The sequence below is a fragment of the Macaca mulatta genome, chromosome 8 (assembly GCF_049350105.2).
Source record: "Macaca mulatta isolate MMU2019108-1 chromosome 8, T2T-MMU8v2.0, whole genome shotgun sequence".
Classification (NCBI taxonomy): domain Eukaryota; kingdom Metazoa; phylum Chordata; class Mammalia; order Primates; family Cercopithecidae; genus Macaca; species Macaca mulatta.
The window spans coordinates 114,592,733-114,616,286 of record NC_133413.1 but is presented as its reverse complement, the minus strand read 5'-3'; the positions used below and the strand labels follow the sequence as shown (position 1 = coordinate 114,616,286).

Sequence of the window (23,554 nt, the reverse complement as noted above, 5' to 3'; positions counted from 1 at the left end):
CTTCTTTTTTTTTTTTTGAGATAGAGTTTCGCTCTTGTTGCACAGGCTGGAGTGCAATGGGGTGCTCTCTGCTCATTGCAACCTCTGCCTCCTGGGTTCAAGTGATTCTCCTGCCTCAGTCTCCCAAGACGCTGGGATTACAGGCACCCACCACCATGTCCAGCTAATTTTTGTTTTCTTTTTTGTATTTTTGGTAGAGACGGGGTTTCACCATGTTGGCTGGGCTGGTCTCGAACTCCTGACCTCAGGTGATCTACCTGCCTTGGCCTCCCAAAGTGTTGGGATTACAGGCATGAGCCGCTGCGCCCAGCCTCCTTTTCTAACACAACTTCTGTCTCCAAAGCATCTCTCTAATACAAGACTTAAGCATTTCAGTTACTTATCCATTTTCCTGTTTAAGGATAAATTCATGAATAGGAAAAGTATACTCACACATAGAAGCGATAAATGTAAAAACACAATAGTCGTTGCCTCTGGGGATACTAGGAATAGTCAGACAAAGATTTAACCTGGAAGTATAATTCTTTATATGTTCTAAAATTTAAAAATTAAAATAAAAAAATTAGACTTTATAAAACAGTCAAGAGTTGTTGTTATTATGCTCCTGTTAGTAACGTTATCAATAAAAATAAATAAATATGTAAACTTTCCGGCTGTGTATTTCTGCTTCTAACCATAAAAGTACTGGACTTACCTTTCTGCTAAAAACAACTATACAACCAAATAATATATATGAAGCAATTGTTTTGGGGCATAAAACCACACATAGAGCAGGACTGTGATCTTGATAAAAGGAAATTCAAGAGATGAGCCCATGGGCATTCTGGCTTTTTGTCTGGGAACACTTACCTGGTACAACATAGGGAGGCACAAGCCTAGTAAAGTTGTGATTCTGCTGAGCTAAGAAGTCAGAAGATAGCATTCTGGACTACGGAAGCAGCTGGAATTTGTGGGCCAGATACCTGAGAAAAGGGAGCTGTTGAGAGTAGTGATCTCAGAAGTTAACACAAGAATTCCCTTTAATTCCTTGGCAAGAGCTGGATGGTACATGAAAGGGCTAAACTCCACAGGCCAGCATTTTGAGGATGCAAACTGAAAGGTGGAGCTGCGAGATGTTTGTATTCCAGACAAGCCAGAGTGGAGACAGCTCAGTGAGTACTTCAGACATGCAGTTTTGTCTCCAGAAAGACTAGGCCTTAGGTATGAGGGCCATGCTCTAAGTTCAAAGAATGAAACAAATCTGACAGGACCAAAAGAACCCATCATTAACTAAATAGTATCATATGGGGTAAAAACACTCAACGCAAAATTCTTTATCCATTAAAATTCTACTTCAAAGGATGAAATAAAGATATTTTCAGAACAACAAGCCTATAGAATTTATTGCCAGCAGATCTATATTATAAGAAATGCTTAAGAAAAGTTTTCAGACTGAAAGGAAATGACACCATATGGAAACTTGGATCTACAGGAAAGAATGAGAGAACCAGAAAAAGTAAATGTTATTAGAAATACAAAGAAATGTTTTTTCCTTCTCTGAATTTTTTGAAATATAACAAATTATTTAAAACAAAAATAATACATTGCATTATAGAATTTTATTACTTATGTAGACAAACTAAAGGACAACAATAGCAAAAAGGTTAGGCAGAGTAAATAGAATTTTGCTGTTGTAAGGGTCTTACATTTGATGTGAACTAGTAAAATATTAACTGTACATTGACAGTAATAAGTTAAGGATCCATCTTCTACTCTAAGCAACCATAAAATATTAACACAAAGCAAAGAGAGGAATGAAAATGGAATATAAAAACATATTAATTCAAAAGACAGGAAAAGAAGAAACAGATAAACCAAACTAGATAGGATGACTTGGAAATAAATAACAAGAGGGTAGCTTACACCTAACCATATTATTAATTATATTAAATGTACATGAGTTAAACTTTCCAATTAAGAGGCAGAAACCATCAGACTAGATTAAAAAGCAAAAGGCAGCCATATAATCCCAAAGGAGACAGAGAAACAATTTAAATAAACTGGCACAAACAGGTGAAGAGTAAAAGGATGGAAACAGTAAGCATAAGAAGGAGGTATAGGTATATCAACAGAAAATAAACTTCCAGACGAGGAGTATTACCAGTAATAAAAGGATACTGCATATAATGATAAACAATTTAATTCAACAGGAAGATATAGCAATCATATATCTTATGCAGTTAATAACAGAGGTTCAGGATACATGAAGAAAAAAACTGACAGAGCTAAAGGAAGAAATAGACACACCCACAAACATAGTTACAGATTTTAATACTTCTGTCTCACTAACTGACAGAATTAGACAATCAGGATATAGAAGATTTTAACAACAATATTAATCAACTTGACCTAATTAATATTCATAGAAAAATAACACTACACCCAACAACTGCAAAATGTACATTCTTTTCAAGTACACTTGTAATGTCAGCCAAAATAAACACTATGCTCAAAAGTAAAATAAGCTTCAATGGTCAAAAGATCAAAATCTTAAAGAATTTGTTTTCTGGCCAAAACAGAATTACTTAGAAATCAATAACAATAAGATAGCTAGAAAATGTCCAAATATTTGGAATTAGTACATTTCTACATACCCCATGGATTCAAATAGCAATCACAGGCATGACAAAACATTTTATCTGGATGGTGATGAAAATAACAATGTTTGGTAGAAGCAATTAAAGCATTGTTTGGAAGGAAATGTATAACTATAAAGAGTATATGGGAAAGGAAGAATGATTTTAAAACAATGATCTAAGCTTCCATCTTAAGAAACTAGGAAAAGAACAAATTAAACCCAAAGTAATTAGAGGTAGGAAATAATAACAGAAATCAATGAAATGGAAAAAATAGAGAAATATGACAAATCCCCAAATAGGTATGTTGAAAAGATTTTAAAAATTGATAAACTCATAGTAAGACTGCTCAAGAAAGAGAGAAAATTACCAATATCAAAACTGAAAGAGAGGTCATCATTTCAGATTCTACAGACATTAAAAGGATAATAACATTACACATACCTTTATAATGAAAAATTTGGAAACATATAAAATTGACAAATTCCTTGAAAAATATAGCCCAAACTGACAGATATTCTATTAACTTTTTATTTACTGAACAAATTTAATTTATAGTCAAAATGTTTCCACAAAGAAAACAAACTTCAAGTCTACATGTTTTTACTGTTGACTTTTATCAAATATTTAAGAACGAAATAACATCAATATTAAACAAGTTGGTTCAGTAAATAGAGCAGGGAAACACTTCTCCACTAGCTTTTTCATGAGACCAACACATTAGAGGAAAGAAAATTGAAAACAAGTATCTGTCATAAATGTAGGTGCAGAAATCCTTAAGAAAATATCAAACTGAATCCAGCGCTATAGAAAGAGCTAATACATCATGATCAAGTCAGCTTTCTTGCCAAATTTTCAAATGTCTTAACAATGGAAAATCAATCAATGTAATTCATTATATTAACAGAGTACAAGAGAAAAAAAACCACCATATAATCATCTTAATAGAAGCAGAAAAAGCATTTGACAACATTTAACACCCATTCATGATAAAAAATAAAAAAAAAGTCTCAACAAATTTAAAATAAGAGGCAACTTCCTCAATATGACAAAAGAGCATCATATTTAATGGTTAAATATTAAACCATTAATATTTTCCTCCTTAGACTGGAAGTCTTGGGCAGGACTTCCAGGTCCAGGAAATCTTTAAAGGTAGCTGCCCAGTTGGCTGGTCCCTTTACTCTTCCCTCGTCCCCTCTCTCTTTTTTCCTAGAATGTAGATAGCAGGAGCTGCAGCTACCATCTTGTAACTGGGAAGTAACCCTGAATTAAAAATAAGCTTCTATAATTTTAGGTTACTTTTACTGAGGACTCTGTTATCCATGGCTGAATGCAATGCCTGATTGATACAAAGAAACAACTTTGGCTGAGTCCTTATTATATGCTGGGCTGTCATTTCTTTTGTCATTTAAATTCTCAAAGGCCTTTGTAGTGGGCATTGTGCACCTCAATTTACAGATGAGCAAACAGTAGACAGAAAAACTCACCTCTTCTGGGCAGCCTTCCTAAAGAAAATTAACCAATGCTTCTAAGATCCTGCCTAGCAGATCTTATCTAGCAACTGACACATCGTATTTTAGGTATAGAGGCATACAATTTGGTCATATTCAGGTAGGCTATTTGAGGTCTGGAATGATATCCACCATGTCATTGTTAGTGCTTGAACAGAATATGTTTTAAAAATACAGTTCAGGGAATAGCCTGTCATGTACTGTGTTATTCAGAATCGTCATTATCAAGAAGACCAACTGCGTACTAGAGTCAGGAGCAAGTGGCAATTGGTAAAGAGTTTCACCACCTAGAAACCAAGGATTGAAAAGTTCTCACATTACACAGGCTCTTTCCAGGGCGACTGCTTGCTAGTGCCTACCGGTATGTTCCTTGGAGCCTACCCTGTATTTTATGCCCCATGATCCTATTTCCTAGGTAGAAAATAGTGTGTTTGAAATCCAGCCGATAAACCACTCTGCCCAACAGATGAGAAAAATATCACTGACTGGGCAGACCCGTACTCTGATACTTCTTTAGTAAAAGAAGAGAAAGGAAAAATAATGGACACACGATTCTGCAGTGGATGATAGCAGTAACCCCAAGGTATTTCCATTGCCACACATCGTGTTCCAAAGGAAGACCTTTCCATTGCAACGTTGCTGTGGTCCCACGCTCTGTGAGTGTGGTTTGTCCATCCCCAGGTTTATTCGGCCCTAGGATTTAAGTGTCCTCTTAAAGCCATGACCCCTCTCCTTGACCCTTTCAAGGCACACTCAGCTCATCGGGAAGACCCTGTAAGTAACTATGTAATTAAATGAAGCCTCCATATGTTTGTTTCTGTTTCCATTTTGCTTCTGGTTCTCACTCGCATTCACCTACTCTCCTGCCTCACTCTGAGCTAGATCTGAGAAAACAAGGATTACAATTCTAGATGGGGAAAAACAGACCAAATTCCAGTTAAGGGGTAGGTAGTTTTGAGACATTTTCTTCCCTGGTTCCTTCTTTTTCTACACTCTTCTTTCCTCTCCCTTTTCCTGCCCTCATTTCCTTTTTTCTTCCATGAAAAAGAGGGACAGGGTTTGAGGTTCAGTGTTGAATGAAGAGCCCACAATGTTTATACCTGAGGACCAAAATGGGATTCGTCGTGACAAAAGAAAAGATGTAAGACAGAAAAGATGAGTTTATGAGTATCTAGAGGTGGCTATTGAAAGAAGACCAGTCCTTTTAGAAGGACAATGATTCCTGGATATTTTTAAGAGCCTGTCTCCTAGTGGATCTGAAGACTGTAACCCTGTTTGTGGAACCCCATCACTCCTCCTCTCTGAGCAAGCCCTGCAGATCTAGGTTTCTGGTTTCGTGAGTTTGGGATTTTCCCCTAACCAGGCTTTTACCGACAAGTTGACTGAGTTTTCAACTTTAAGTGCGCAGCGCTCATCGCATCTCAGGACGCTCGGGAGGCCCCTCCCCCCACCACCAAAGTTTTAGGATTTTTTTGTTAGTTTTTTACCATGTCACAAACAACTTGTATAAGCTCCATGGATGTTAGCACATGAGGTTTTATAGCAAATCAAGAATATCCCAGACAACGCGTCTCTTTCCCCACAGCTTCAATATTTCTCCAGTAAGAGAATAAGGTTTGCCAAGGAAGCTCATGACTGTTCATCCGACACAGGTCCCTGTCCTTCATCACTACCCAGACAGGGACCGAGTTGTCACAGGATCAGGTTCTCGGTAACCCCAACATATTGCCACAGTTCCATTGTAGTCCACAGGGGCCCTGCAGTCCTTGGTGACTGTGAGTCCACCCAAGAAGCCTGCTGTCGCCAGCAGCCCACCAGCCAGACCTATGACACAGGGAGCCCAGCCTTTGGCGGCAAGCACTAGAGAAGAGCCTGACCTATTTCTTGCTTAGGAAATAACTAGAGAAGCTGTGTGATAAGGAATGTGAGGACCCACCCAGGAGGATTCTGAGGTCACCATTTTCCTATGTAGTGTGATCTTCCAGGGGCTGAGGCGTCCTCTGCCATCCCAAACTCCCTGACTCTCCAGGACCCTGAGAGCCAGCCCAAGGGTGTGAAACTCTGCTGGGGCATTTTTAAAGCCCTATCCTTTGGATGACTGCTGGACTTGTCTGCCCAGCTGCTCCTTTCTGAGAAGGCCTGGAGCTTCCTTGCAGTGTGGGATTCCTCACTGGGGTCTCTCTTTTAAGTAGTGGTGGGCAGTGGACTGCTGAGCCTGTGGGGGGTTCCTTCCTCTCCAGGGAAGGTCTGCTATGAGGGGGTTCAGCAGAGTCATCTCCAAATCCAGCAGGGGATACCCCAGCTTGGTTCCCAGTGTTCAGAGGGGACTCTGCTTCCCTTAGAAGACTTGTGCCTTAGATGAGACAGTGCAGCAAAGAATGAAATGGTTTTCAAGACATTCTAATCAATTGCCTATGCTAATAATTGGCATTTGTGAACACTAATTTTACAGCACTTATGGTACTATGTATTCTATATACAGAATCTCATTTAATCCCCTTACCAGCCCAGTGAACTGGGTAGTTTTATGATTTCCATTTTGCTGATGGGGGTAGTGAGGCTAAAAGAATATAAATGACTTTGTCAGGGCTGAACAGCTAGTAAGTGTCAGTCCAGGAACAAGCCAATAGAATATAATTCTTAAAGAAATAAAAACAAAATAATCGTTCGTGATGTAGAAATTTGTCACTGAAACACTTGGGAATAGGTCACTATTTCATTTTATAGTCATGACAATGAGGAAAATGGATGCTGGTCGTTATCAGACACATGTCCTGGAATTTTTAATTGATGTGTGAAAAAATTCAGAGGATGTAAGGATGATTCCTTGGCAGGAGTGGTACTAGCCAAAGATGCATAGAAAAATCTAGAAAAAAATAAACTTATTATTCTAAAATTCCAGTGAGAAAGAAAGGGAAAAAGTAGGTATGTATAAATATTTGCCTATATAAAACAAATATATAAACAAAACCAAAGCCAAAGCCAGTCTAATTACAGACAGGCACCACTGCTTAACTCAGATTTTAACAAATAAATATAAAAGGAGGAGGCTGGACCCATAATGAGGGCAAATAGAACCAGGGAGTGCACCTGAAGGAAGAGTGGCCAGAAGCAGAGGGTTAGAATCCAGAATGGCTGAAAAAATGCTGAAGGTGATAAAAACGTTCCTTTTATTTCCTTTGGGTCCAAGGAGTTGTTAAGGAAGGGGCAGATCCCTTCTACTACTCAAAGATAATGAAGGGAAAAATGCTGAAGCATTTCAGTTCTCTCTTGCTTCTCTTGTGTGCAACTAGAATAGTCTTTAACTGGAAACAAAACAGGAGTTGAGGCTCATGATAAGAAAAAGAGCGGCCATTCATGGGTGCCCATTTTATGCCAAGTCCACATACATGTTCTCGTCAAGTCCCAATAGTAACTCAGAAAAGTTGGCATATAACCAGCAACCTCCTTCTCGCTCCCCACCCTGCCCTGCCTGACATGCTTTCTGTTGGCACCTAGATTACTCTATGAGGAAAACATATCAGTATTTCTGCAAATCATTTAGAAGGCCATAATGAATTCTCTGTGGATAAAGTGGGGAACTGTGTGGTGGATTATGGTCAAGTGAAGTGGCCTACAATTGATTGACCCACTCAATTTATTGTCAGAAGACCCACATTTCATCTGGATATGGCCCTTCTCAGATGGGGGACTTTGGTCACATTATTTAAACTATATGAACTATAGTTTCCTTATCTGCACAATAAAGTTGATGTTACTACTCACTCATAAAGTAGTCATAAAGATTGATTTAGATCAGGGTCCTGAACCTCCGGGGCATGGACCAGTACAGGCCCATAGCCTGTGAGGAGCTGGGCTGCACAGTGGGAGGTGAGGAGTGGACTAGTGAGGGAAGATTCATCTGTATTTATGGCTGCTCCCCATCACTCTTACTGCTGCCTGAGCCTCGCCTCCTGTCAGAGCAGCAGTGGCATCAAGATTCTCATAGGAGTGCAAAGCCTACTGTGAACTGCACATGTGAGGGATCTAGGTTGCATACTCCTTATGAGAATCTAATGCCTGATGATCTGTCACTGTCATCACCCCTGATGAGACCATCCAGTTGCAGGAAAACAAGCTTAGGGCTCCTACTGATTCTACATTATGGTGAGTTGTATAGTTATTTCATTGTATATTACAATGTAATAATAATAGAAATAAAATTCTCAATAAACATAATGTGCTTGAATCATCATGGAACCATCCCCCAACCACTCCAGTCTGTGGAAAAATTGTCTTCCAAAACCAGTTCCTGGTGCCAAAAAGGTTGGACACTGTTGATTTGGATCTTGTGTATTAAAGTCATTTTGTAGGTGTGTTACAAAATGTAACACATTTTGTGTTAGATGACAATACTATTGATATCAATTAATATTACCAGAAAAGAGTTACAAAACTTTGATCTTGGCCTTATTTTAGTCAACATTTTATCAAAGATGTGAATCAAAATAGAGGAAACGTCCTTATCAGATCTGCACGTGACACAGAGCTGGCAGTGAAAGCTGACATGTTTTATAAGTCTTAAGCCTTCAGCAAAATTCAGAGTGAATGCAGGTTTAGGGCAGTTGTGATGATTTTGATAAGGTGGAATATTGGACAAAACCAATAAGAAAAAAATTTAGCAAGAAAACTTTTATATCTATGCTTGGCTAAAAATGAAATTCCACAAGGTCAGGTAAGAAAGCAATTCAGATGGAGGATCGGAGAGATTTGTTTGACCACCAGCCTAGTCTGAAAAGGCTATGTGAGGTAGCTGCAGAAAACAGCAACAGAATCACAGGTTGTGTTTACAAAGCAGAGTCCATAGTACTCTTCTTGAGCCAGTACTCATCCGGAGTCATTTGCTTAAGCCAATGGAGAGCGTATGTTTAGAGGAAAAATAAGATGATGAGGTTTCTAGTAAGTGACAAGTGGTTGAAGGCATTATACGTGCCTGGAAGAGAAAAGAAAACTAATGGTAGTAAAACTAATAGTAATAATGACAATCACCACCACCACAGCAATAGCTAATACTTTATGTCTTAGCTGTACGTCTGGTATTGTGCTAGTCCCTTGTCTATGTTACATTGTTTAATCCTCTCAACAACCTTGTGAGTCAGGTACTGTTATTCTCTCTACTTCCCCATTTAATAGATAAGAAAACAGACATGATAAGTGGCTTATTCAAGGCTATAGAGCTATTGCATAGTTATTATACAGCAAACGAGAAAACAATGTTTAAACTCAGGCATTCTTATTTAGAACAGGAATTTTAAGCCAACATGCTATTCTGCTTTCTAAGAGTTGGGGATAATAACATAGCTCACTAAAATATTTGAAGGACTATCTATGGAAAAGCGATCAGCCATTTGCTGTACATTTCTGCAAGGTAGTGCTATCCCAGGAAGTATAAAATACTGGGAGGAGACTTAGGCTAAGTGTTAAGGAATACAATTTAGGCTAAATGTTATGGAATGAAATGGATTGCAGCATTTATTTCTCCATCCATTTGTCAAGCAGAGGCTTAATAGCCACCCCTTAGGGTTTCCCTTCATGCTAAGAGGTGCCCTAGGTGAACCCAATGGCTCCTTCGAGATTCTAGTTTCATTAGAATCATCTTTGGCCAAATATATTAATTAGGACTCATGACCTCAAGCAGCAGGAACCCAACTAATTACAGCTACACTGTGTAAGCTTTCTTGGAAGGGCAGGGATGCTGCAGATACTGTCGTAATGGAACTAGGACCGTGGAATCTGTAGGACCCTCTCTCCAAGTCTTGCCTCCACTTGGTTTTGTTGACTTTCTTAGCATAAACCAACTTTCATCCTATATCAGAAAACACTGTCACTGGAGGCTCCTGCCTTTTCCCCCACAATGGGATAGTTTTTGTCACTGCAGATGGACTGCCTCTTTGGTATCAAGGCAAAACAAAACAAAACAAAACAATAACAAATCTTCACAGGCAAGGTAAAGATTGACCCAGTTTAAGAGTCTGCACCCTCTATACCACCATCATATGGGGCCAGGGGAATGGCAGGTCTCAGAGGAACAATCTGGATGGACTAGAAAAGATACTAAGCAATAGGATCCCTTGCCCCAAGGCAGGATTACAGGAAGCTGGCACTCAAAATGCATTAAGGACACGACAGGTTTAAAGTCTTTTTGATGTAACCGTACACAAACTATGAACATAAATTTCAGGACTCAGGAATCTTCCATGTTTATAACAACAATCTTTTTTTTTTTTTTGAGACACAGTCTTGCTCTGTCACCCAGGCTGGAGTGCAGTAGCGTGATCTCAGATCACTGCAACCTCAGCCTCCAGGGTTCAAGTGATTCTCGTGCCTCAGCCTCCCACAGGTGCCTGGCTAATTTTTGCATTTTTGGTAGAGATGGGGTTTCTCATGTTTCCAGGCTGGTCTCAAACTCCTGGCCTCAAGTGATCTGCACGGCTCGGCCTCCCAAAGTGCTGAGATTACAGGTGTGAGCCACTGCGCTTGGCCGACAATAATCTATCTGAGAATATTTGAGAGGGACATTCACTGTTAATGCTGGATATCTGGCACCTATAATGTGCTCGGCATTGAGCTAGGTGCTGTGCTGGGTATGGAATTGCTGGCTTTGATTCCTATGTTCAAAGGCTTAACCATTTAATGGGATTAAGGACTAAGTAGCATTCTGAGAACCATTTCAAATATAATGAAAGATTAGACCTTATCAATTATGTCATGTAGAAATAGATTTCACATTAAGTTTAAATCAAAACTATCTTCCCAATAAAACTCTCAATGCTTTAGAAATAGCCCAAATGCAGGAATCTATAGATGCATTCATTCAACTCATTCACATCCTATGTGCTCATCACTGTTTTAGACACTATAAGATAATACAAATGGTAATGATTCCCTTTTCTCCACTTTCTTGCCTGTTGTTCTCTCCGCCTGACATAGTCTTCTTCTCACTCTTGCTTCCCATTGCCATCATCTCCTTCTGTTTAACTCCTGTTCATTTTTTTAGATATAAGCTTTCCCTAAATGTCTAAACTGGGTTGAAACACTTTGCTTTGTACTCCTGTAGCATTCTGGGGGCTTCACTTTAGGAGTTATCACACTTGGAATTGTTTACCCAATGTGTCTTCTTTAGAAGAATAAAAGCCCCATGAGGACAGGGCTAATGTTTGTTTTGTTCACTACTATGCCTGAAATAGTGCCTCAAAAAAAAGCTAGGACTAAATAAACCTTCACTGGACAGATATTTATTGAACATCTATGTGTCAAACAGTTTTTGATACTGAAGATATGGTCTCTGCCCTGAAGGAGCTTACATTTTAGTTAAAGTGTTGATTTAATGATAGATGAGAATCTACCTCAAACTCCATATTTTCCAGGTGAGGAAATGAATGCCCTGGAGAATAAGTGACCTGAGTAAGGGCATATGGAAGATGTGAGTGGCACGGATTTGTTGTTTGTTCACTTAAAAAATTTCTCTTTTGCAAAGTATTTCTCAATACACATTTCACAATCCAGAGGTGGGTTGTACAAACTCCCGTTTCTTCAGTGCATAAATGCCCACAGAACACTGAGGGCATCACGAGCTGAGGGAGTTGAGACAAACACGTTGAGCACATGATTTTTACATGCACAGAATGACAAGGGTTACATCAGTAGTCGGCAGACAGCTTTGGTGATCTGTTGCCTAATTCTATCATATCCACTACAAGAATATCATATCCTTTACTGTTGTCTATAGAGCCTCGGCATCTGGGGTCCCTGGGAAAGTGAAGGTGTTGGCGTCAATGGCAGCCGTGTTGTTAGGGTTTTGTCAGGAGCTGCCAAAAGAGCTCATTCGTGAGCTGGGAGTGGCAAGAAGGGACTCATATGTATGATTACTGAGAAAAGTAGAAGAGATTTTCAGGAGAGGGCACATGAGAAAGGGAAGGGAATTTTTGTAACAGGAATGTATGAACAAAAGCAATTCACTAGAGTGAGGGTATATATGGGATAAAGGAAAAAAAATACGGGATAGGTATGGGGAAATGGACTGGAGTTGAGTCTTTGGAAATGGAGGAAATGGTTGTTTCCAAGAATGGAAAGACAGCTAGACTTAGATTTCAGTTAGATTACTAAATAAATGTGAATTCAAACTAGCTCTTAAATTTCAGACCTGAAGCAGACTCCCATGAGAACTCCACAGGCGTTCCTTCTCCCAGTTGAGGAACTGCCCCAGAAGGATATGGAGAAATCCTGTCACCCATTCATATCCACACATAGAAGCCAGTCTCTGGACAGGTTGTTATATGTCAGGTTACCACATGTCTCCCTACCCCAAAAACACACCCTCCACCCCCCACAAAGCAAAACTGAAACTTTAGCAGAAACACATATGCATAAAGCCAGCTATGCCTTCGCCATCTTCACCCAGGGGCTAGCAGAGCCTGTGCTTGAGTATTTGTGACTCTGCTGTCAGTGAAGGCCATGACTAACTTAAAAATTTCACTCATAAAATCTGTGAGTTGCTGAGTCATTTAATCAGAAAGCAACTCAATCCAAAATAACAACCTTTTAAAATACAGCAACTTTTAATAGTGTGAGCAGAAATCTTTTGGCATTTTGAAGAAGTGCTCTACTGAGGGCTATTGCTAAGACCAGCAGTCTACTTATGTTATTGAGAAGTAGGAGACGGTGATTTCATTCTTTAAATGATACATGAGTTCAGGGAACGAGCTGTAGCAGGCTCAGGGCTATGTGGGGAGAAAAGTCAGAGAAAGCACTGCAGATGTCTGTAAAGAAAATGTTTTATTTAAAGTGTTAAATACCATCACCAGAATGAATTTGATTTACATTAGTTGGTGTTCATTACAGGACTCATCTGCCCTTTTTTTCCAACTGGAATTCCCTTTACTTTTCAAACATACTATGTACAGGGCAACAACGGTCACTGGCATAGTGCTAGTTACATGACTAAACCACAAGTCGAGGTGCAGATGTGAAAATTAAAAAAAAAAAAAACACCAACTTTTAAATAAATACTGCATAATGACAAGTATGTACAAATATTCCATACAGTCATGTCCTTCTTATTAAAATTAGAAACAATTTGTATAGGAATATGCACAAAAGATTATGTGACTGCATCTTAGTATCAGGAAAATCATAAACCTTTATTCTAAGGGATAGTATAGACACTCTAGGTCTATTAAATCAATTGTTGCTGGTACACAGGTGTCTAAATTATTTTAATAAAGTTTTATTCATTCTTTTAACAACTTTACCTGGGTCCATCAGAATGTCAAGACACAGTCTTGGTGTATTTCATATTGCACCACATAAAGAGAAGGCATTTTTAGTGATACTCATTTTAACTTTTGCACCGTATCAAGCATGATAGTTTTTAATGGTCAGCACTGAACTAAAAAAAAATTTGTGCATGGCCTTAATTTAAACAAATGAGATGTGGATTTCAAAAATTAAAGCAAAGAATTAAAATCAAGCTATAATAATGTTATCAAAATGTACATAAAGAACCATGGGTGGTTTATTACAATAACCAGTGACTTTTCCTCTAAATAGGGGAACTTAGGAGAAATTTGACCTTGCAGCACCACCCAATGGTAATAACTGTCTGTAAAACCAAAGGCAGGGGTTTTGACTTTAGGAGATTTTCACATAGACTTTTGGTGATGGCATCAAATAACTATTAATAGGCATACTGACTTTCTTTGAGTCACCAAAAAATTGGAGCTTTAAAATTGTTGCAGATTTATGTTTGCTATATTTCTTTAGAAATATAATTTGTGAAAAGTTGAATTTTACTACAGAAAAATGAATGAATAAACAGCCCTGTGTTTCAGGGCTCCCAATTTTTAGCAGTGTTTCTATTCACATAGTAAATGGAAACTGACTAAAGAAATTGCTTTAACTGATTAAAAAACAAACAAAACCTAAGACCTTCTACAAATAATACTTTAATCCCTGTATGAATAATGCTGGTGCTAAAAACAAATTTATTGGACATCACAATGGCAACATGATTTTAGAATTTTCCTGTAAACTGAATTTTAAAGGTGAAAAAAAAAAACCATGCACTGTACAATAAATTGCAAAAGTTCAAATATCTTCTTTTTCAAATACATGCTGACTTACTTTAATGTACTCCCAAGTCATGTTGCAAAATCCTTTTCAACATGCTTGAAATAAAGAAAGCTCTTAAAATTATTTTTCCCTTGAGAAATTCGCAAATTCAGAGACATCTACAGCTCTGAATTAAACATGGGGTATAAGAGAGGATCAGATCAAAACTTGTAATTTTTTAGTATAAGGTTCACTCTGGCAGGGAGAAAGAAAAGATTAAAAGAGGGAGAAGAGGAAAAGTGAGAGGAGAAAGATGTGAAAAATTTGCACATATTGAACTTCATAAGATTTGTATGTTTAAGATGGAGATAAATTGAATATATTATACTTATTTGTCACATAAAGAGAATTTTAAATATCTTCTAGAAAGTATTTCCATTTGTAATGTCTGCCAAAACACAGACTATGATTAAAGAATAAACATGGTGTATCTTTGTATCACCCTGTTGCATTCTCTCTCCTTTTTAAAACCATGCACTAGTGAAATTTATTTTTAAAAATAATATAAACTGTTGAAAATGGCTGATTTTTATTTTTATTTTTTGCAAGTTGCAGCCCCAAGAAAATAATTTAAGTATTCAGCTAATCTGTGTCCATGCAAAAAAAGTTTCTTTAATTTCATTCAGTACAGTGTAGCCACAGAATTTTGCTTTTCAGAGTCCAACACATCTTGGCATTAGTAAAGGACGTGCCTGTGGAGCTACAGAGTCTGCCACTCTTCCTGCTGGACAGACTGCTCTGATCCCCGGCCAGAGGAGGGCTGATGATTGTTCCTGACCACTTCTTTGGTCTCCTACTTTTCACTTGATGCTTCCTAGGATTTCACTCCTTGACCTGTAACACGGCTTCATGGCTGTATAGCTCCATTTCTGTGGCATATCAGGGCTTTGGGGTTAGATAAATGAAGAAAAAGGAACGATAAAAATATAAAGGTGCCATTGAAAAGGGCTTCTGTTGCATGAAACTGACTGATTCTTTGAGATTAATCCATGGCTTCAGATTGGACCAGAACTCGAATGTCATTTAATTCCAAACCTGATAGTTCTTCACAGCTCTGCTCTTTCACCTGAGGGCCTTCTTTAGGGCACAATGTGTGCAACTTCCTCTGAGAACACAGGATCGCTTTGTATCCCTAGAAACAGGCTCAGAAGACACAACATTAAGCATGCAGTGTTACCAGGGTTTGCAACCTGTGATTTGTTTTTTTTTGTTTTTTTTTTTTTTGTTTTTGTAACGCTGGTTGCTGTGACAACAGTTTTACAGCTGCTATGAACGAGAGTAAGAAGGTCCAGTTGAACTTTCCAGAGATGATTGGGAAGCTCTTCTTGTCAAAGGGGCCAAGGTTGGATCTACTAGGGAGGAAGGAGGGAAAAGTTTGAACCATCCGATCACCATATTGGATAGCTCTAGTTCATCTAAAAGTATCTGGGCCACTCCCATAAAAGATTTGTGATCCATGCGGCCATAGTCTCCCCAAACGATGATCTGTTGGCAAAATAAAAAGTAGAGTGATGTCAGTGTAACTGTGTAAATAGAAAAAGTTGTAAAATATATTAAAATACTAAAGTACATTCACTTAATTTTCTGACATCAAATATCAAGTTAAAATCTGTATAATGAAATAGTTGTCTTTAACTAGTGGAATCTAAAGGTACATTGGGGAAATTATACTGAAGCATTAAGGTCGTAAGAAATCCAGAGAGAGTGGAATTTATGTGTGGTGGAGATTTGCATGTCTATAAATCACTTTAAAGAAAATGACAACGTATATTGCTTTACAGCACTGGTCACCGCTTTGAAAAGTTTCCAAAGAATTTCAGTTGTGAGGAACATAAAAGAATACAACAGAAAAGATTTGGGGTATAACGTCTGACTCCATGAAAAATACTTTCTTAGGTAAGGGATAAACAATTAGGTAGATACCTGTAAAACTTTTCCTTGTGGACTCTCTTCGAAAGATAATAGCTGCTGGTAAAGGGGTTCCAGCGTTTTTCTTGCCACTTTTGTTTTCTTCTTGGCTATGCAGACTCCGTTATCTAACAGATACACCTTTACATATGGTGCTTGGGAAAGAAAAGATAGAGGAGAATAAGCGATAAACTATGGACATGAAATGGCCAACTCTCAGTGACATTTACCACAGTTTAATCTTTGGCTGAAAGAGCTAGCAATCATGCCACTGGCCTAGCCGCATTCTGTCAAAATCACTAGATAAACAGTGGATAACTGTGTCTTTCAGAGAGTTTTAGGGGATGTTAACATAGCCCCTGAGTTTATTATTATTATTTTCATCAACTGGTTATACAGGTTTACACACTGCATTAAATAAAGTGAAATGCTTCCAGTCCTGAGAGATGTCCTACTCAGTCTTTAATTTATCAATACTTAAATCTATTTAACATGCTTGAAGCTATATTGTTTCATTCACTCATCCCCACAAATAGTGATTATCACTCAAAAGTACTTATTTATTGGTGGTGGTGTGGGTATAACAGTAGTGGAATTTCATGTGATATTGATCAAATTAGCTAAGAGGCAACTAATTAGAAAATCTATGGCTTAAAATTTATCCAACAGACACTTCTTAAAAACCACTTTTTATGCATGTACAAATCATGATATTCTTTATAGCAGAATGAGTTGACTAGCTCTAAGATATATAAACACAACTGTCTTAATCACCAGTGCAAGGTTATACAATAGATTATATAATTAAAACTTTCTGCAAGGATAGAAAAGTTGAGTCAAAGTTACAAGTCAATCAGTAGAGATGCTGAAGCTAGAAATAGAAAAGTTAGGAGTCAAAATTACAAGTCAATCAGTAGAGATGCTGAGGCTAGAAATCAAGTTTCAGAATCCTCAGGAATTGTTTTATCCATCTTATCAAACAATCTCTACACAATGTATTTGGAGCACTGTGGCACCTTCCATGGCTTCAAGCGCCTTAGATTATAATGACATTTCAGTATGAAATATGTAGCATAAGAAGTTATAATAGTGCCTTTCTTTCCTCAGATTATAGGAAGTAAAAGTCTTATAATTAGAATATCCAGCATACATAGCTTATGCTACTTTTGGAGCCTGTATCTATTTTTATTCTAATTCCAGAGCCTTACGGATTCCTGAGGAGAATTTTGAAGCTCTAGAGAAACTGAAGAATAACACAAAAGACTAGCTAATAAGAAAAAAGAACTCCTTGTGTACATGGTGTGACAAAATGAATTTTCTAAGTGGGATGGTTTTTATTTTGCAGTGGTTTCTAGTATGTATGTACTTATTTAACAACTTACATTATCCCCACCGGATCATCCTCATTGAACACTCATTCAGGATAAACATACAAATGACTCCAGCCCCAAACCAGTCATAATGGACTATCCATTAATAACCTTGATTAACTAAATCAAAGGTCTAAACCAATCAAAAGATCTCTAAGTTGAAACAATATGGATTATGGACAATAATAGAAAACTCTCTTTTGTTTTTACCTGGCAGTGTCTTGGAACCTGGTTTTACAACAAGGCCACGGGCCCGGATGATTTCTACCTCCAACTGTCCCTTTTTGTCCATCATTCCTACCTGAATGTCACCTAATGGAAGGAGGAAGAAACAAATATGCTTTAATATACAAATGCACTAAGGAAAATACTTGAGTCAAAGACCTTGGTTTAACATCATTTCATCATTTCCCATATATTTTCTTAAATTCAAATATACTTAAAATTCTATCAATAATATCTTCCTTTAAAAAGCATTAAAATTAAAAGAGAAATAATGGTTAAATATTTTTTATTGCTAAAATCTAAGGTCTTGATTCCTGTTGATAATATTGTTACAGATTCTATTGGGCTGAGCCCAGTGGCTCATGCCTGTAATCCCAGCACTTTGGGAGGTGGAGGCAGGAGGATTGCTTGAGGCCAGGAGTTTGAGACCAGCTTGGTCAGCACAGTGAGGTCCTGTCTCTACAAAAAAAACAGTCAAAATATTTGCTGGGTATGGTGGCGTGTGCCTGTAGTCCCAGCTACTTGGGAAGATGAGGTGGGAGGATTTCTTGAGCCAAGGTGGTCAAGGCTGCAGTGAACCATAATCATGCCACTGCACTTCAGCCTGGGCAACAGAGTGAAACTCTGTCAAAAAAAAAAAAAAAAAAAAAAAAGAGGGAGAGAGAGAGAGAAAGAGAGAGAGAGAGAGAGAAGATTCTATCAAATTTAGAGAATTTCATTTTCAATAATCTAAAACAAAATAGTGAAATCATGTGGCAGAAATCCTTACCCATTGCAGGTGTTGCCAGAGTCTGGCGTCCCACCAGCTGAGCAGGGCCAAGGCCATCCAGGAAATCGCTGAATTGGCTATCAGAGGCCAAGCGAACACCAGGGAAAATCAGACTGAAAGCAAAATAACATATGAGATTAAATCCCCAATCCCTATTTATTTTCAAGGAAGCTTGGTTTCATTCTAGCCTCGTTATTGTGGCAAAACTAGTCCTATTATTTTGCCACTTATGTTTACTGGATCCAAACACCCTGCTCCACCTCCCAGGGCTCTTCCTTCATACTCTCAGCAGCCCACGTATGACACCAGAAGCACCTGTCACACTGCACTGCAGGCTTCTGCTGGTGAGCCTTTCTCTTCCTTGGTCGCAAGGGCAGACTGTGATTTCTACGAGTCACACTCAGCACATATTGAGCACTTACTCCATCACAGGCTTTATCATATTTAATCTTCTTAGCTGCACTATGATACGTTCTATTATTTCTCCTATTTCATACATGAAGAAATGTTTCTGGATCATTCCCATCTGCATACAAATATGCTGTTATTTCTTCCACCATATAAAAAAATCCCTTTCCTGACCCCATTTCCCTCTCCAGTTACTACCCCATTTCTCTCCTTGAAATAATTGTCTCTATGTGCTGTCTTCCATTTCTTTCCTCTCATTCTCTCTTGAAAGTCTAATCATGTTTTCATTGTTGCCACTCCACTAAAACTCTCTGATCATTTGACACAACTGACCTTGCCCCTTCCTCCTTGAAGCACTGTCTCCCACTGCTTTCTGCACACTCTAGTCTCCTGGTTTCCCTTTTTTCCCTTCTGCCATTCAGCCTTAACCTCCTGTGCTAGTTCTGCCACTAAACACTGGAGCTCGATCCTTTGACCTCTTATCTTTTTTCTATGTCTGAATTCCCTTGATAATCTCATCCAGTCTCATGGTTTTAAATGCCATCTATGCTGCTATTGCCTAGATTGACATCTCCAGCCTGGATCTCTCCCTTGGGCCACAGACCTATGTTCCAACTGCTTAGTCTACACATCTGCTTGGATACGTAATAGGCACCTGAAAGTCAAATTGTTTAAAACGGACTCTCCCCATGCTCTTGTTCCCGCACTGCAAACACACAAACAAAAAATCCAAACTCTGGTCCTGTCAAAAGATTCCCATCTTGATAAATGGTAACTTCATTCTTCATTCTTCCAACTGCTCAACCTTGGAGCCATCTGTCTTCCTTCCTCTCTGTCATGGACTGAATGATGTCACCCCAAATTTCTTATGTTGAAGCCCTAACCCTTAATATGTTTGTATTTGGCCATAAGGCCTTTAAAGAGAGAAGGTTAAATGAGGCCATTAGCATGCAGCCCTAATCCAATATGACCCATGTCCTTGTAAGAAGAGGAAGAGACACCAGGAGTAGGTACGCACAGAGAAAAAGCTGTGAGAAGATATCACAAGAAGGTGGCCATCTGCAAGCCAAGGAGAAAAGCCTCAGGAGAACTCAAACCTGCGGACACCTTAATCTTGGACTTCTAGCCTACTGATCTGTGAGAAAATAAATTCCTGTTGTTTAAGCCACCCAGCCTGCGTATTTTATTATGGCAGCCTTGGCAAACAAATATACTATCTTTTCTCTCATTACCCACATCAAATGTACCAATAAATCTTACTTGTTCTACTGTCAAAATACATTCAGAATCTGACCTCACTAATGCTACACTCTGGTCCAAGCCACCATTCCCTAGCTTCCGTATTCCTGTAGTAGCCTTGTGAATGCTCTCCCTGTTGCTGCCCTTGCTGTCCTGGCCCCTTGCCCGTTCAGCATTCAGACTGATCTGCCAAAAACAGAAGTCAGATCCTGTCACTCCTCTGCTCAAAACCATCCAACATCTTCTCACCCCACTCAGTAAGAGCAGAGTCCTTACAATACATAAAGTCTATATAAGCTGTCCTCACCCCTGCCACATGCCCTAATTCCTCGTCCGTTACTGCTCTCACCCTTCCTCCCCAGTGCTGCCCTCCTCACTGCTGACACTAGGCCAGCTCCTGCCTCAGGGCTTCTGAAGCAATCTTCATCCTAGAATGTTCTTCCTTCAGATATCCCTCTGCTCACTAAATTCCTTCAGATCTTCATTCGAATATCTCCTTTCCCCTTTCCCCATCTATCCTGTGTCACATCTTACCTCCAACCTCTTGATCATCTTTCTTCCTTGCTGTATTTTTCTCCTTAGCACGTATGCTATCTAATCTACTATATATTTTACTAGTTTTTCTTTTATGTACATTTTAACAATTTTTCTTGTTGTTTGTCTTCTCTATTAGAGTGTAAATGTGAGGAGAGTATTTTATTTTATGGGGAGTGGTGTCTGCTTTGTTCACTGCTGTATCTCTAGCACCTAGAACCAAGCCTGGAATATTGTAAGTTCTACAGAAGGAAAGGAAAGGAAAGGGAAAAGGAAACAAAAGAAAAGAAAAGACTCAGTTGAGAGAACCAGGCCTATATGACTGCAAACCCCATGATCTTAGCCATGGAGATTTACTCCCTCCCCACTATGACTTATATCTCCAATGTACAGCACGGTGACTGGCCCACTGGAGGATATGGTAATATTTGTTGAATGAATTTATGGGTATTCATCCTCTTTTTCCAATAAGACTATAAACATCTGGAGCAAGGGCTATAGTGTAAACATTTTTATGTCCCTAACAGTACCTAACGTAGTTCTTTGCAATGATTAGTGCTCAGTGCACATTTACTTTTCAGTTGATTTTCCCTCTCTTTTTAGACTTCTTTAATGAATAGCGAATCTATTTCTCCCCCCGATCTCAACTCTCAAATATTGAGTTAATACAAATGTTTTAGTCTGTTTCTATAAGTATCCCGTATAAGCCTACTTACAAATGTATAGAAACCATTTATATCTCTTGTATTTATGTTATCATGCTAGACAAATTATCCTGAGACATACCATTCCTGCTGTGCCAACAGCTCCTATGGCCTCACATCTGTAAACCGGCCACACACAGGTTATCTAAACATCTAATACTTCCATGGTGATGACAGTGAGGCCAGTAAACCCCATTTTCCTTTATTAATGTCCTTTACAGCCCCACTTCCAGATCTTTAGTTGCTAAGTACTATTAATTTGTTGGTGACAGAACTACACAAGCTACAAATGCTTTAAAAATATCTGAGACAGTTAATTCAAAGGAAAGCTACATGATAACCATGTAAAAGGCTCCCCAACTTTTTTGGTGGCATTTCTTTTTGGCTGTTATATTTAATATAATTAAATAATTATAGTTGTGTGTTACAACATGGAACTAAGTATACACCAGCATTCCATATTTTTTAGCAATCATTCTCAGGATAGAGATTCTTAAAACTAGCATTGTTCACATGGTATGGCATGCATGCTTATTATTTTTGGGCTTTTATATATTATTTCAAGCTAGGGCAAAATACTGTATTTGCATTGCATTGTAAGAGTTACATTTTAGCAACTTGCCATTAAGGCAAAACACTTTATTCTTAAATCTATTTCACTTGATATAAAAAGCCAGATACGTCACATTGCTCAGTGGCAGGTGAGCAAAGTTCTCTTCACAGGAAATTAACCAGTGAAAATTCAAGTGGTTCTGAAGAGCATGAGAGTTAGAAAGTCTCTGTGGAAGCACAGAGAGTGAGACAGGTGAGGTGCGGAGGAGACACACATCATATGCAGCCTCACTCACTTTCCTTCTGAGCTGTAGCTGTTCATGCTGCCGTCTGTAGACTCTCGGCTTGCTTGTCGAGTCATCCAGTTCCTCATCTCCACGGCCAGGCCTGTTTCTGTACTTCTTTGGACAGTGCTCCTTAGTTTTTTACCTCCTGCTTCTGCAGAGATAAAAACAAAAAGTGTAACAGCTTTGTCATCACTATCTGGTAAGAAATATCAGCCAAGGCTCTCAGATCATCAGATGCAAAGAACTGTGTAAATACAAAGTGCTCTTTTTAAGGAGACAGAAAGAAAAGGTATTTAAAACAATTTTAAACAATGTCATGTTGAGTGGGATGAAGATTTTCTAAAAAATCTGTAAGCACAAAACACCATTGTTTTATTTCCATTTAAAACAGTGTTCAAATTGTTAATGTAACAAAAAGATTCAACATAAGGAAAACAAAAAAGCTTTATTTTCATTGTAATACTTAAATGCAGGTTAATTTATGCCTATCTTTTGTTTTCATTGTAATATTTAAATGCCAGATTAATTTCTGCCCACCATATTTTCCCCTTTCTTTTAATCATAGTAAAAGAACCAGGCCTTCACACAATTTACAAAGAAACAGATGGTGAGTAATCCTCAAATTCCAGTCTTAACTTTTACAGGAAAGTCTGTTTTTGTAGGGTGATAGATATTAGAAGGAAAAAGAATCTACACAAAGGAGAGAGCCTAGTTTGCCAACAGTTTCACATCTCTTGGTAACTTTCAGAAAGATACTCCAAGGGGAATGCAAAAACCCACCAAAATAATGTGAAAAGAGATTTTTAATTTTTGTTCAAGGACAGTCACGTCCTCAAGGATCTTTAATAGTTTGGTGATGTGATTTACTAATAGAAACCAATTAGAAGAGCAAACAGGAAACTGAGTCAAGTACTACAGATGTGACACAGATAGGAAGTACTATCTGGAGAGGTCAGGGAAGAAGGTGTGTCATAGAGGGTGTGGGATTTGAGCTGGGCATGAAAAATAGGTAGATTGGGACTTAACGAGAGGTGAGAAGAGAGCTTCGTAAGCAAGGGAAACGGCATGGGCAAAGGTGCAAAGATAAGGATAGCCACGTGCATTTAAGGGAGGTGCAATGACCAAAGCACATGTAAAGTAATGGGGGAGTGGGTTCCACAAAAAATTGAGCCCAAATTACAAAAGCTATGAGTGTTGAGATGCGAAGTTGAGAGGCTACCAAAGCTTGAGCAAGAGGGTGATAGTACAAATGATTTGTACTCGATTACTTCTTGTCAGGCTTA

General features: G+C 38.5%; 1 protein-coding gene across 10 annotated transcripts in view; it reads right to left on the bottom strand.

Annotated features, from left to right (window-relative positions):
• Positions 1-12,921: 12,921 nt before the first annotated feature.
• The window catches only part of RIMS2 (regulating synaptic membrane exocytosis 2), a 747,502-nt gene continuing 736,869 nt past the window's right edge, over positions 12,922-23,554 (bottom strand). For all 10 annotated transcript variants that reach the window (XM_015145837.3, XM_028852821.2, XM_077943948.1 and 7 more), the window contains 5 exons: positions 22,281-22,422; positions 18,548-18,660; positions 17,764-17,865; positions 16,199-16,338; positions 12,922-15,760 (listed from right to left, as the gene is read on the bottom strand). In XM_015145837.3, coding sequence (XP_015001323.1) covers positions 15,542-15,760; positions 16,199-16,338; positions 17,764-17,865; positions 18,548-18,660; positions 22,281-22,422 — 716 coding nt within the window. In that variant the 3' untranslated portion in view covers positions 12,922-15,541. The remainder of the gene's footprint in view (positions 15,761-16,198; positions 16,339-17,763; positions 17,866-18,547; positions 18,661-22,280; positions 22,423-23,554) is intronic.